This window comes from Chanodichthys erythropterus, chromosome 16 (genome assembly GCF_024489055.1).
Source record: "Chanodichthys erythropterus isolate Z2021 chromosome 16, ASM2448905v1, whole genome shotgun sequence".
NCBI lineage: Eukaryota > Metazoa > Chordata > Actinopteri > Cypriniformes > Xenocyprididae > Chanodichthys > Chanodichthys erythropterus.
Genome location: NC_090236.1, coordinates 8,275,342 through 8,291,096, shown reverse-complemented (window position 1 = coordinate 8,291,096; position 15,755 = coordinate 8,275,342). Strand labels below are relative to the sequence as shown.

General features: G+C 35.2%; 2 protein-coding genes across 5 annotated transcripts in view; both read left to right on the top strand.

Annotated features, from left to right (window-relative positions):
* gigyf2 (GRB10 interacting GYF protein 2) overlaps window positions 1-6,220 on the top strand; it is a 30,622-nt gene extending 24,402 nt beyond the window's left edge. For all 4 annotated transcript variants that reach the window (XM_067362401.1, XM_067362399.1, XM_067362398.1 and 1 more), the window contains 5 exons: window positions 328-515; window positions 659-807; window positions 1,472-1,653; window positions 2,566-2,719; window positions 5,814-6,220. In XM_067362401.1, the coding sequence (XP_067218502.1) occupies window positions 328-515; window positions 659-807; window positions 1,472-1,653; window positions 2,566-2,719; window positions 5,814-5,881 (741 nt within the window). In that variant the 3' untranslated portion in view covers window positions 5,882-6,220. The remainder of the gene's footprint in view (window positions 1-327; window positions 516-658; window positions 808-1,471; window positions 1,654-2,565; window positions 2,720-5,813) is intronic.
* A 2,553-nt stretch (window positions 6,221-8,773) lies between these two features.
* Window positions 8,774-15,291, top strand: snorc (secondary ossification center associated regulator of chondrocyte maturation). Its single transcript, XM_067364200.1, has 4 exons — window positions 8,774-8,895; window positions 9,028-9,141; window positions 14,649-14,807; window positions 14,987-15,291. The coding sequence occupies exons 2-4, from the start codon at window positions 9,057-9,059 to the stop codon at window positions 15,094-15,096; spliced, it is 354 nt and encodes a 117-aa protein (XP_067220301.1). The 5' UTR covers window positions 8,774-8,895; window positions 9,028-9,056; the 3' UTR covers window positions 15,097-15,291.
* The last annotated feature ends 464 nt before the right edge of the window (window positions 15,292-15,755 follow it).

The following is a 15,755-nucleotide window of genomic DNA, read 5'->3' as shown; positions in this document are numbered from 1 at the left end:
CTTGCTACAAATATACCCAAGTGACTTATGACTGGTTTTGTGGTCCAGGGTCACATATTAGTACATATTCACATATATTGACTGAAAGAGTATTTTAAACTTGCAGTTACCCTGTTTTTAAGTTGAATGTATGCCTGTTTAATTAAGTAAAAGAGTCTGAGACTTATGATTTATTTTTAGATTTAATGGGTTTGTTCTCTATGGACATAGTGTTGCTTTTACATATTTACATTTGATGGAAAAAAAAACCCTGCAGAAACCCTGAAAATCTGCTCTAAATACATTGGTTTAAAATAGATTGCGTGACCTCTCTCTTTCTCCATCTAGGCTCTCAGTACATCGGTGTGGGGTTCTGTCAATAATGTGGGCTCGAACTGGATGATGGATAGCAGTGTCTGGGGTGACGCTCAGAACTCTAATATTGGCTTCTGGGATGAAGCAGTAAAGGAGGCCGGCCCGCCTCAGGCCACACGCAAGAGCCACAATCAGAAAAATAAGGGCAACGCTAACCTCAGGTAAACCACCAACACATAATAATTTCTTTCTATTGCTCTAAAATGTATAACCTCAGACTTTAGTATGCTAACTAGTTCCAGTGTGCAAAACTGCTTTTTGTGTCATTTCCTTATTGTATTTTGTAAAACAATATGTGATGCAGTAATAGCAGCAGTGTTAAAGCAAGTAAAAAGGTGGAGGAGGAAGAGAAGCTACTGAAACTGTTCCAGGGAGCCAATAAGAATCAGGATGGCTTTATGCAGTGGTGTGAACAGACTCTTCACACTCTCAACACAGCCAATAATCTCGATGGTGAGTCACTGGCACACACTCGTCTATCTCACTCAACCATCTTTGCGTTTGTTTAATGCGCAAAAGATGCACAGATAATTCTTCCCGCAAACCACTTCCCTCCCCCTGTTTCCCCTTTTTTTCATGAGAATGTTTTGTTGTCATTGTATACACCGAATGTAGCTTCTGATGTTACTAGGGTCATGTTATTATTACCTTTTGCAAAGTCTTCATTTTGTTTTTGAGATCTACTAGTATAGTTTTTCATGCTTGAATTTCTAAGAAACATTATTTTTCACGTATTTCACATTGTTCGCTCTGTTTAGTTCCTGTCTCTGTCCCCCCTTTTTCTTTTTCTTTTTTCTTTTTTGCATATGCCCTTGGTGGGAATGATTTAAATGAGGAATATTGTAAAATGTATGTTCTCTTGAGAAAACTCAAGACTACTGTACAATCGAGGCGTTCCAGACGTCCTCTTTTTAAAGCATCTTTTTTTTCTTTTGACATGAAAGTTCATTGTACTTTGAAAACCACCAGTGTGTGTACAAAAATTTGGCTTGTAATATGGTAATGAAAAAGTACATTGCAAACAAAAAAATCATGTATCATACATAACCTCTTAAAATGTGTGATTGAAAGACAATGTAGCTTTCTGAAATTCATCAGTCTTTCACTCTTTCCACAGTTCCCACCTTTGCATCCTTCCTGAAGGAAGTGGACTCGCCGTACGAGGTACATGACTACGTGCGAGCCTACCTGGGCGACACTCCACAGGCCAAGGACTTCGCCAAGCAGTTCCTGGAGCGGCGTGCCAAACAGAATGCTAACCAGCAAAAACCTCAGCAGGGCCAGCAGCAAAAACAGCAGGTTCGTTTGCGTGTGTGCGCCAGTGTTGATTTTGACAGCAAATTTTAAGTTTAGTTTTAGTCATAGTCTTTGGACTAAAATGACGTTAAGTTTTAGTCATTTTAGTCATCTGAATTGTTTTAGATTGTCTAGTTTTAGTCAACTCAATCTACAGTAGATTTAGTCGACTAAAATCTAATGGGTTTAGTTAAATTGTAATGCATCACTTAAATATTTCTCTAAAATTACCAAACTCAGTATATACTCCTGGAGAAAACATCCATTAACCTGTTAATATGAATGATATTAAGGTTTGAACATGCAATACAGATACATATTTAACTGCTGTGACATATAACATGTCTTTATTTATGTTAAAATGAAATGTAACCACTTCTCTTAAAGAAACAAGAACATGGTCTTCTTTTTAATTAATGAAATCTGCATTCTTTATAATAACTTGCATAAAACATTCTTCATTCTTTCAGACATATTTGTTTGTATAAATTAAATATAGATTAATCTTATTAAAGCTATTAAAGTTATTCAGTAAAGAGCAGTAAGTGATTTTCTTTGTTTGATTAACATTAATGACAGACAGCAGCGGCTTTTAGTCTGCTGTCACTTTAAGGCTGAATGCACGAATCCAACATACTGATACACATCCGATATTCTCCAAACTGTTTACGTATACTTAAGATATGACCAACTGTTTTTACCTGAATACTCTAAAAACATATTATTTTGAAATAATTTTGTGTGTATTTGTCCTTTCAAGCCTGTAAAGACTCGAAAGAGAGCTCAATTTAGCACCCTGACTGAGAAGCTGCTTTCTGTGTGGAGAAAATTATCATCACACATCATACATCAACGAAACTAACACGGGTGTGCACATGTCAATTTGCTGCTGAACTTCCCGTGTTTGTGTCTTAGGACTCCGTGTGGGGAATGAGCCAAGTGTCACAGTCAGTCTTGCACCAACAACAACAACAGCAGCAGCAACAGCAGCATCAGCGTTTTGAGACAGTCACTTCTGGAAAGAAGAAAAAGAAACAGAAGATGGTACGGGCTGACCCAAGCCTTCTAGGTTAGTGTCGGCGAAGTCATTCATTCAACAAACTGTTGTCTTTCTAAAACTTGATATGATCTGCAGGGAAATTACTCATCAGTGAAGTTTGAATTCCTGTGAACTGAAGTTCAATTCGTTAAAACCTAACAGCATGTTATTGAGCCGCACATAAGTTAATCATGATGGCTGTCAGAGCAGTTTGATTTGATTAAAATTAGGTCAGTAGATTTTAATAAAAACCACAAATTTGTTGCTTGTTGACATTTACACATTTATTTATATATACAGTATTTGTAATGGATAATCCATGGCTAGCTGTGCATTCAACTGTTTTAATGCACAAAGTGGAGGCAAAGAACCCCCTGACACAAAGCGGCGTGCATTAAAATCATTTAATTCACGGCTAGCCATTGATTATCTAGTTTATATTATGGTCATTTGCCAGCATTGACAAGTTAAAGCTGCAGCACAATATTTGACCACAAGGATAAAAATGACGGTCATTTTTGTCAGTTATGGCTGATTAGATCTAGCATTCTGCCCACTTTACATCAGACATGGAGTATACCAGTGTTGGGGAAGCTACTCTGAAACTGTAGTTTGACAAGCTACAAGCTACTCATACATTAAAGTAGTTAAAACTACTGTCAAGCTACCCTTTTGAAAAAGTAGTTGGCTACACTACAAGTTACTATCAAAAAGTAGCTAGCTACATTGAAACTACTTTTATTTATTTTTTTAAAAAAAATTTTTTTTTAATGACATAGCTTATTACAAATAACTGGATAACTGTTCATGAAGAATGTTTAAGTAAGATGTTTAGAGTTTAAAACAAAGCAACGCACTACAATTATGATTTCAAAGCGTACTGTTTTATTTATTTTGTAAACTTTATCAAAAGATACAACACTCAAATGTAGCCTATATCTCACACTGACTCTCTTTGCACGCTTTATATATAATACGTTCAGAATTTTAATATAAATTTAGTTTTTCATGCTATGAGAGGACCGACCACCAATTGCACTCTGCAGTTTCAGAAGTGATTTCTACATATAAATGCAGGATTCATGCTCAAAATTGCTACCATAACCATAACACGGGACAAAAATATGCAATAATAAGAATAAGAATAAGCAATGTAAATGCAGACTAGAAAAATATTAGAATTTTTTTTATCAATATTTTTGAAATTTTATTCCAATTATTTGTAAAATTACTTAATCTTAAATGTCTCACTATACATTGCTATTCTTATTATGGTGGAGCCTTTGTTTACACATTACATCTGCACTTTATTATAATAATACCATCACTTATTTCATAAGCACCCTCAACGATTTGATTCTGGAACCGGACCTGCACGTAAACCGAACCGGAACTTAAATTGGATACACAGAAAAATGCAGGTTAAACTCACAGCATGCAGTTATATGCAGCTTTGAGACGCGAATCATGCGCTTCTTACGTGAACGTTCTTATATCCGAGCAACTGATTTTATTAGATAAGCCGTGTGATAAGCGCACTAAGCTATAACGCGATTTTGTTCTCAAAAAGTTGACGGATGCTTTGTCCTTACATAATCATCAGGCGATCTCTTCTCGATGAATTGCCAATGAACGGATAAAGCCGCAAGATGCGTTATATAACAATAGATGGCGGTAATGCACGATGTTAGTTCGTGATCTGAAGATGCTGAAGACGAGCTCGTCAGAACGCAAAACAGAAAGTAGCTTGTAGCTTTTGGTCGCGCTACACCGATACTTGCTGGAAAATGTAGTTAACTACTGGAAAAGCTACACTATTTTAAAAGTAGCTGAACTACATACAAGCTACTGAAAAATGTAGTTAAACTAGTAGCGCCGCTACATGTAGTTAACTACTCCCCAACACTGGAGTATACACATCTTGTGTGTAAGATTACATTTATTTGATTGAATTATAGCATTTATTTGAATTAAATTGTGATTAATCTGACTGGAATTACCTGTACATTGAATGGTTTTAATGCACACCATCCAGCCAATTAGAATTCAAACAATAGTGTGTATATGTCATATATTAGGCACATGATTAATAATAAATGGACATATTGTGAATTAATTTAATAAACTTAGTTACCTAGCTTTCCTGGTAGCCTTCAGTCAATTAACTTCTCTAAGAAAATGATTTAAAAAACATCAACTGAGTGTCTGTACTGACACAGATGAAAATGAAAAGACTATCGGTCAAAGCTCAGCGTTAGGAGCAGAAGAGACAAAGGAGATGGGAAAAAAATAGAGGAGATGATAATGACAAGGAGAGATTCTAAAGTTATAATTGTCCAATTTTTTTGGCCTTCAAACGTCTTAAAATGCACATATGTAGATCAGAGAAATCTAAATTTTAATAAGTTAATGGTGTTATTTTAGACAAAATACTTCTCCTGAATGAATCAGCTGTTTGAACAAAAATAATTAATTAGACCACCAGAATGACCAGAATTAAACCACCACTTGCTGGCAGTTTTAGTTTCTTATTTAGAGTATAATTTCTTTAAAAAATAAATAAATATCATATTTCCATATTAATAAAAAATATATAGTTCACCCAAAAATAAAAAAATTCAGTCATCATTTACTCAACCTGATGGTCCAAAAATGTGTAATAAATTCTATGTTGAATCAAATAAAATTTCTTTTTGAATCTACTTTTTGTAATATTTGACGCTTTACACAATGACTTATAAAATAATCTTTTGTGGGTAATTTCTCTGCCAAATTTGATGTACGATTAGATTAATCACCACCATGTAATTAGATAAAAAAAAATTGAATCGCTTGACACACACATTTTTTATTTTTATATATATATATATATATATAATTTTTTTTTTTTTTTTTTTTTTTACAGGGTGATAATTCTGATTTCTTTACACTGTAATGCATCTGGACAATACGCACACACATAAACACACATACAATGAGAATTTAGAGGAAGAATTGGGGAAGAATCAAAAAATGAATTATCTCTAATTATAATTATTAATTATAAAATTTAAAATAAATTTTTCTGTATGCAAAATATTTTTCCCTCCCTCTAATGTTTATCCTTTTCCAAATGTGTCTGCAGGTTTTTCTGTCAATGCCTCATCTGAGAGACTCAACATGGGCGAGATTGAGACCGTGGAAGACTTTTGAGGCTGCTGATCAACAGGCTCCCCCTACCGACTGTTTCCCTTCTGAACAGCTGCCCTTGTATTCCCCTCAAACTTTTTCCTCTTTTCTGTTTCTTTTTCTTTTTTTCTTTTTTGTATTGCCAATTCTCTGATTTGGAGTAGATTCGGGGCAGCAAGTTTTTCTTCCTCCCTAATCCAGAGGAAACCACAGTTGCAATAACAGCGCTGCCCCACGGCCACGAAAAGAACCAAAAACATTCAGCCCTGATTAAAGGAAGAGAGAGGCTTGCATCTGCAGGAGAGGAGTCAACCGATAGCGTCTGCTCACGATCATGCTCATCTCCCAACTGATGTTTCTTTAAGCATGAATATAAGGAGTGCAGAGGAAAAAAATATTATGTATTATCCCCATTACAACTTCCTTTTTTAATTTATTTGCTCCTTCCCTCATTCTTTTAGTGTTTTCCATTTTCTTCCCTTCTCTCCTCTCCCGCTTTGCTGCCCCCATGTTGACGGACGTCGAAAACAATAAAGGACTCGAGGAAATGTCATCAACAGTGTCCTGTTTTAAGGACATGTTTGAAAGTTCCAGACACTTATCCATTTCTTTGTAAAATACTAGGCTGTTTAAAGAATAAACTTTCAATTCTGCATCTGTATTATAATATATGGAAATGATGAACCAATGGAGTCATACTTTTTTTTTTTATTACAGTACAACAAATAAATCAAACAGTCTCTTATGTGGACTGTTCTGCACGCCCTTACTCCTAATGAACAAAGCAGGGTTGTGCAAAGTCTGCTTGCAAATGTTTACCCAAGTTGCCGTTTACAAATTTGCACCATACAGATCCCATGTTTATGGAAAACCTGGAAATTTCTGGGAATTTTAAAGTTGATTTCCAGGCCTGGTGTATTTAAAGTGGAAGTGCAGTATACATTTTTCTGGTTCTCTTCTCGGTTTTAATTGGCTATCAGTATCTCTTTATATGAAGCCATATTATTTAAAAAGAAGAAAAAAATCCTACTAATATTTACATACTTCAAGATTGTCTAATCCTGGAATTGTTTCCTAATAACCACAGGAAATGCTTTCTTTAATGCATCATTTATAAACGAGTAAAAATGATTTACACTGTCAAAGGCACTGCACCAGAATAAATGTTAAAATGCAAACTTTAACACAAAAGAAGTACAGCTACAAGTCACAAAATGTTGTATCGTGTTAATATGACAATACTGTCATGAAAGTTTATATAAGATTTATTTAATTTACAAACTGCAAGATCAGAGTTGAGTTTAATTATTATTAAATATTATTAAACTTGTATTTAACGTGAAATATTCCCTTAATTGGTTCTTTGAGATGCATAAAGCTGGCAAATTCAATGATTAATCCACAGTGTTGTGTGAAAATGGTCTCGTCGAGGCCAAAGAGACCCTTCAGAAACTGTTCAGCGTCTGTCTGGTGTTTATGAAGGGGGACTCGGCATCTAAGACCAATATTGATATGTACTATATACTCAGTTCATGTCTCCATAACATAACTTCAGTTGAAGAGTTTGGTGGCAGGGTGGAAAAAAGCCTTGCAGGAAAAACTTGTCACGGATTTTAAAAAAGCAAAAAAAGTTATGAGGCGTATGTAATCTCTTCAGCCTTCACTCAAAAAAAAAAAAAACTGTTGGATTTAAAAGAAGTGTCAAGTAGTTCCTCACAACTATATTGAGTCATTTGTACAACATTGGCGACATTAGTTGTATGAACAAAAGAAATTCAAGTAAAGCTGACAAAATTTCTTTGAGTAAATAAAAATCATTTGAATTTGTCTGTTAGATAATATTTATGTGCAGTTTACTTAATGTTATGTTTATTATGCAAGGTGAGAACACATTTATTGACTTAATCTACCTTATTAATTTAACTTTGCTCTACAAAATGCACTTAAAAAATAACTCATTGAACAAACTGAATTGAGAGCAGGAATTCCATCCCTGCATACATGAGGCTCACAGCCTAAACACATGTGCCACTCTTCTGCATAATGGTAACCACAAAATTCAAAAACATTACAGAAACTCCTCTAAATGTCCATCATAACTGAACATTAAACGCTAACATAAACCAATAACATCTTTCTTTTACTGAAAAACATAAAAATAACACTTTCTCCTCTAATGCAGTCCCTTGCAAAGCATGCTGGGAACTACGGATCCACTGCCCAGTTAGCTGTCAGCATTAATTTGTGTTTCACCCAGCAATGTTAAGTTGACTGAACAAACACTTAATTAAAGCTGACAACTCGGTTAAATTAAGTTAATGTAGTTACAATAAGTTTAAGTAATGTGAACAAGGATGGTTTGAGTGACACTAACAACAGTGAAAGTTCATTTTTTTGAGTAGCAACAGCTACTACAAAATAAAATTAATGACACTATACACTTTAATTAAAACATTTTATTAAGCAAATTCACAGGATAAAGCAAAGTGAAGAGGTATTTCATGTCATAGCCAACCTGATCTCACAAGATGTAACTGTTTTACGAGGTGGCGATTTTGTATGAATTAATACGTGAATCATACGAAAATGTAAGGGTTTTAGTAAAAGTAATCATGTATGTCTACTCCTATACATAACCATCGCTGGGAAGTGACCAGATCATATGAAAATGTGATGTTACAAATGAGATTGTACAAATTAGCCACCAATTCACTTTGCACTTTGTATTATAACTAAAATGCCCTACATGTTATACTTGCATTTTTCAGTCAGTATTCCACTTTTACATAAATTGTCCCTAATTGAGAATCATGGCAAAATAATTCAACTGTATCATGATCAAACTTCAGATTTCATGATGCCTGACACAGTTTGATTACATCAGTTGTAATAAAATTGAATTGTCATCACCTCTACGTCATCACCTCAATTATCATCACCTCACCTCTATCCTAAATCCTACAGAAAAGGAGCCTGGGGCATGAAGGCCGTCTGCATCGTTCTGCAGGAGTGGAAAGACTTTGCTGGGTTTGAAGAAGGTGGGCAGTTACCAGAAGAGTTGACAAAAGTCTGCACTGTCCATACAGAGTCCTCCCACCTAAATCCAGCTACCCCTACCTCTCTCACTCAGTCTCTCACTTCCTCTCTGTGTTCTTTCATTAACGTACCAGTCTAGGATCGGTGAACAGAACCAGGAACCATGGGTGTCAGCAGCAGTTCCAGCACTTTATCTCGGCTCGTCTTCATTACCGCTCTGGCCATCTGCATGGCTCTTGTGCAGACAGGTAACATCACTATCTTCCCATCTAAACAATGATGGACTTCTCATAAATGTGTTGAGTTATTAAAGGTTAAATGGGTTTTGATAAGTGAATAATTCTGATTGACTGGTGACTATGAGTGAGAAATTGAGTTTCTGTCAGTTTTAGTGAGAATTTTGTTGCTTCTTGACTTGTAGGTGTGTAAATCAGTGTCTTTCTGAGCCCATGTTGATGAAGGTTCAGAAAAACCTCATCTCTGAAATCTCTAATTGTGCATACGTGTCATTCTCGCCATGTTGACCCTCTTGGTTTTGCAAGGCCCCTTTTTTCAATAGCCATTGCTGAGCATGAGAAACCTTCAAAACTGAATAGCAGAAACTATTTTAATGAACATTTGCTTAAATTTCCTAAATGCTAGGATCATTTCAATGGGCAACAAAATGAAAACAGACAAAAAGGGTTAGCTCATTATTGTAAAAAGGTGTTATTATAAAGCAAACCAAAATTACATAATTGAAATGTTTCACTGAACCAATCCCAGGATCAAGTCTTTACAGCGAGACTCTTGCAGACTGAAACGTCACACTGTCTTCGGTGACTCAGACCTTCTCTTTTTCACATCCAGGTGTTGAACCTGAATTTAGTCTTGGGTTCATTGCGTACAAAGACAAAGAGTTAGTTTGTTGGACTCTTGGGGAAAACAAGGCATGTATACAGCTAAGTTCATTTGTACAAACCAAAGAAAAAAAGCAGTTTTTTTAAAATTAGAATTGCATTTTAAAAACAGTTGCCTTTTTCAACCATCATCTTTAAAATAGTACCTTCCAAAAGATATATTAAAATCACAAACCTGCTCATAAAGTAGGAGAAAATAAGTTTAAGATAAACTCCGACTTTCCAGCCAGAAAACATGATGTAATTCCTTTTTATTACACATTCAAGACCCAGAAGGAAGTGGCGATGGAGCATTTGCTTGATATTTCTAATGTGAACTTATTTGCATTGATGTCATGGCAGCAGAAATGGTTCCAAAAGTCTGGATGATCATGATGTCACTGTCTGTTTTGATACACTTCCAGTACAGAACAGAATTTGTGGAGGAAGAACTCTCTTTTTTAATCTTTGAATTCACTGAAGATATTAAAAGCCTTTTTTGCATTACAATAATTTCAAAAGATTTACTTTTACATGCTCTGCTGAAGAGTCAACTTTGAATTTAGGTGTAATGGGATGACTTTTAATCCATGCTGCTTCCTCTCAACCATAACCGCTGTTCGCTTGTATTACTTTCATGTTATTTGCCATTTTTTGCTTTATTTTACGTTTTATTTGGTAAAACAACATACATGAAGACAACAAATTCTGTAAAACTGAACAGTGTTGACTAGTTTATATTACCTTTATATAATGCTTTATAAAGTACAGATTGTTTCAAAGCAGCTTCCCAGTGATAAACAGGAAAATAACAGCATCAATGATGCAAACTTCAAATTTGAGGTCTGTAAAGCAGCCCTGTAAAGATCATTATTCTGTTCAAGTCAGTTCAGTGTTGATTCAGTTCAATAACTATGTAAAGGTAATTAAGAAACTAGTTCAATTTAGCTTTAAGCAGCTCTCCAGCAGACAATACTGTTGTTATTCAGCTCAAATCAGTTCAATGTTGATTCAGTTCAGTTGATGTTGATTCAATCTGTCGATGTCACTAAATTGATCAATTATGAAACAAATTTAATTCAGCTCTACTGAAGACAATAGTGTCATCGTCCAGCTCAACCCTAACCCAGCTAACGGAACGTTCTCAAATCGTTAGCTAATGTTCTGGCAAGGTTCTCTCAAAGTTATGAACAAATGTTCTTTCAGTAACATTAATAGAACGTTTATTCAAAGTTATCCAGTCTTTAATAATGTCCTTAAAACATCAAAATGTCCTTAAAATCGTTCATGGAGTGTTTTTTCAGAAACATTTTAGTTGAACGCTTGTCTAACGTTTCTTAAATGTTATACTTGTTTCAGAACGTTCAGAGAACATGGAAATGTAACGTTCCTATAATGTTTGCAGAATGATGAAATGGATTAAACATTTAACTCTTTCGCCGACAGAATAACTAATAGCTACAGGTAAGAATGCTAAACAAATAAAAATAAATAAGTAAATAAAACGAACGTAGAAAGATATATTTAAATAATACTAACAATAGCTACAAATAAGAATAGGAAACAAATGAAAAATAAGTAAATAAAAATAACATAGGAATATATACTTAAATAACTAATAACAGCTACAAGTAAGAATACTAAATAATCTCAATTTTTCATAAATTGGCGAGACAACTCTTCCCACAGCATTAACGGGATTTTTTGGCTTTCCGTATTTTCACTGTTATATGGTAGGGGGCGCTGTTACACAACTTCTGAAAGAGTAAAGAATCTATGGATCCAAACACAGGCAAAAAAGTAGCAGAAACAATTGATAAAAAGCATTGCTTATGTACTTTGTGGTCTGAAAAAAAAAAATTCTCTGCTTTTTTTTGAAAATTTTGCTTTTTTATTAAACTTACCCCAAAAAAAAGAATGCATGAAACTAGAATAAAACATTTTTTATTTTTTTTTAAAGCAGAGGCTCTGTTCTTTCTTTTGATATATTGCATGTTCAGATATTCATACAAGAAAAAGGTAACACTTTAGTTTAGAGTCCAATTCTCATTAATGACTAGTTTTTTATCAAGCATATTACTAGTATATTGGCTGTTTATCAGTACTTATAAAGCACATATTTATGCCTTATTCTGCATGACCATATTCTACATCCCTTAATAACTTAATAACTACCTACCAAGCAGTAATTAATAGTATATTGAGGCAAAAGTCGTAGTTAATAGTTAGTTAATAGTGACAATTGGACCCAATAGTGAGAAGTGTGACCAAGAAAAATATTCTGGGGGCTATGAAAGTTCAGAAAACACTCAGAAATAACATTTCCATAACTTAATGGGAACATTAGCAAAACGTTCTTAGACCATATTGTTAACTGGATATTAAGGTCTTTTAATACCCTAATGCGTTTCTGTATTTTTTTACTCTAGCGGGAGTAAGGTGAGATGAGGACATGGGCACACACACGGAGGATTGTGTCATTCACACGCACCTGTCTGCATGTTGCCATCTCACTGTTGTGTGTTAAAATAGAAGAAACGAGACAACGTCCTTGTCCTATCACCAAATGTTTAAGCAGTACTTAATAAATATTTAAGCAGGCCATGAAGTGACAAAAAAGTGTACTTTTTCAAATCAACGGGTTGCGTATGCTGACGCCGAGGTGCGTGCTTTTCCACAGACTGGCTTCATAAACAAGCTTGTTTAACTTGCAGTATACTGGCTGTGTTTAGGCCGTTGGTTCCTCTGCCTCAAGCCGTCCTTTCTGACCACACAAGCGCCTTTTTGTACCCTCGAGTGAAGGGCTCATTGATGTATGGCTGGCCTAGCGCCCCGGTGTGCCGTACCTACAGCCTGCTTCGAGTCCAGAAAGTGTGTCTCTCACTGAGCAAACACACTATTATTAAAAATACGCTAAAATATGTTGACCATCCCCAACTCAATGACTTCAAATATTAACCTTTTATTTTAAGATTTAGGGTGGAATATGAGCATTTTAGCATGTTTAATGCCATGGAAAGGTGGTATAAGTGGCCGCTACATGTAAATACGTCTATTTTTGAAACCTAACTGGGCTTTCGGTGCATAAATGAGCACTCTGTTATGTTTGTCTGATTGTATGCTTGTTCTTACTTGTATAGCCCTTATTTAGTTATTTCAATAATTTTTTTTTTTATACTTTATTTAGTATTCTTACTTGTAGCTGTTATTAGTTATTTAAATATATATTCCTTGGTTATTTTTATTTATTTATTTTTCATTTGTTTCCTATTCTTACATGTAGCTATTGTTTAGTTATTTAAATATATCTTTGTAGGTTCTTTTGTTTAATTATTTATTTTTATTTGTTTAGTATTCTTACCTGTAGCTATTAGTTATATAAATGTATCATCCTAGTTTTTTATATTTAGTTACTTTTTTATTTGTTTAGTATTCTTACTTGAAGCTTTTGTTTAGTTATTTAAATACGTCCTTTTATTTACTTGTTTATTTTTATTTGTTTAGTATTCTTATTTGTAAAATCAAGACAAAAGCACGCACATCACCAGCAAAAATATGCTCAAAAATGGATGCTCGACCAAAAAAAAATTTATTGAAAAACAGGAAAAATGTCGACACCAAAAATAAGCGAAACATTTTAATATAAGACTCACACCGAGTCTTATATTTTTATAATATAAGACTTTTTACGGGTTTTTTTGGAGCATTGGTGTGCCGACTTTTTTCCTGTTTTTCAAGTATTCATACTTGTAGCGATTATTTACCTATTTTTATGATCAAAAATACGATGGCCATCCCCAGCTCGCTGACTCTACATATTAACCTTTTATTTAAGATTTAGAATATTTTAGCATGTTTATTTGCATGAAAATTTGGTATATGTTGTCGCTGCATGTATACACCTATATTTCCGAAACCTAATTGTGCTTTCAATGCACAAACGAGTACTCATGAGTGTCTGCTTTATGGGTTTGTTTTGACCCATGACATTGGTTTGCTAAAACAGGGTCAGGCTATATTCCACTGTTTATCCATGTTCACTCTGTCTGTCTTTGTCCCTTCATTTTGAGGTCAGAACCTTTGTCCAAAAGGTGCACTTTGGGATTGGTGGGCAAGCTTTAAGATAGGAAATGGGCTTTGTGCTCAGTGAGTATGATGTAGGTGAGAAAAGTCGCATGGCTGTTCTATGCCTGTGGGAGATGTGGAATGTCAGTGAGAGATGTGAGGAGAAGAAGAAGGGAGGAACATGCAGGACAGGATGCCATAGTGAGGAGCGAGTGCTAATCCTCCATAAAGACGCCCATTGAGTCATTGAGACATAATGTGACTAACATTTGCCACTTTGTAGACCTAAGCATTCCCTGATGTTCAGAAAAAAGAAAAAAAACTTTTCCAGCTCACATTGTGATGCCTTAAGCAATGTTCTGCTGGGAAACCTTGGGTCCTGCCATGCATGTGGATGTTACTTTGACACGTACCTACCTAAGCATTGTTGCAGACCATGTACAGCCTTTCTGGTGGCTGTGGCCTCTTTCAGCAGGATAATGCGCCCTGCCACAAAGCAGAAATGGTTCAGGAATGGTTTGAGGAGCACAACAACGAGTTTGAGGTTTTGACTTGGCCTCCAGATTCTCCAGATCTCAATCCAATCGAGCATCTGTGGGATGTGCTAAACAAACAAGTCCGATCCGTGGAGGCCCCACCTCGCAACTTACAGGACTTAAAGGATCTGCTGCTAACATCTAGATTTTGATGTTCTTTTCATGTTGGTTGCCTTTCCGTTTTGAAATGATTTTTGTGAAAATAGCTTAAAAACATTCTCAAACTAAATATATTGTTTTGATTCCGTGCACCTTCATTTTTTTGTCTTCCATCAGAAACGGTGGCTGATTCCTCCCCTACACTGCAGAATGATAACCAGGACACACTATCCGGTGCTGGAGCCATCGATGTGACAACAAAAGTCCCTTACCAGGACACGACAGAAAACATTGACTATGAGGACAGTACACATTTAGTAACCTTGGATGAGGAAGGTAAAGTTATTTACCTTTACATGTTCACATACTTACTAAAATAGAGTGTGTTTATATTTACTGGTTCAGAAATGGCTTGTTAATGAATCCTTCTGCAGTCATTGAATACGGTAAAAGTAGAACATTGCTACGTTTATGATATGGTGTGTGATTGACAGTTGTATTATTTCTGTTCTCAGTTGTGCTGGGGCCAGGTGCCATCACAGCTATCGTCATCGCGGTGTTCCTCGGAGCCTCTGTCCTTCTCGCTCTCATTGTTATCACGCTCAGAAAGTTCACTGCTTCTTAGGAAGTGTTTTCATTTTCTCCCTTCCTCAATCTCATCTCTTCTCTTTGCTCTCTTGTTTTCCCCTCTCCTCCATCTGTACTCATTGGTGGCAGGTCCTCATGAAATGGTTGTTTGCAGCTGCTCTTTACTGTTCCTCTGAGTTTTGTGATTTGTTTCTCTATGTTCTTAAAGAACTTTTCAGTAAACAGTTTTTTATTTGCATTGATGGTTCCATCACAGCAAAGTTAAATCAACTCTGCTCAGAGTACATATGGTCCCTCTCTAAATAGTGTTAAAGTAACACTGAAGCAGAGTTCAAGTTTAGGAGATAATTAAGCAATTAATAAGGCTGTGACTTAAGTCACGTCTTGTGTTTTTTTATTTCTTCAGTGATTCTGCTTGTTAACAGAAGGTGTTCATCACTACTGCGCAATCATTACTTAATTAATTGCTTAATTATCTCACTAAATTTAACTCTGCTTCAGTGTTATTTTAACACTATTTAAAGAGGGACCATATGTACTCTGAGCAGAGTTGATTTAACTCTGGGGATTTTGCTGTGATGAAGAACCATTAACATCCATGGAAAGTTTACACTGCACAAAACGTCATTATAGTGAAAAAAGGTTATTTAGATTATTAAAATGTTCTTCACACTAAGAAAAACGAGGTTCTTTTTA

Coding starts and splice junctions, on each gene's coding strand:
- snorc (XM_067364200.1), top strand. CDS start 9,057: ATGGGTGTCAGCAGCAGTTCCAGCACTTTATCTCGGCTCGTCTTCATT. Junction 9,142..14,648: donor CATGGCTCTTGTGCAGACAG/GTAACATCACTA, acceptor GTCTTCCATCAG/AAACGGTGGCTGATTCCTCC. Junction 14,808..14,986: donor AGTAACCTTGGATGAGGAAG/GTAAAGTTATTT, acceptor TTCTGTTCTCAG/TTGTGCTGGGGCCAGGTGCC.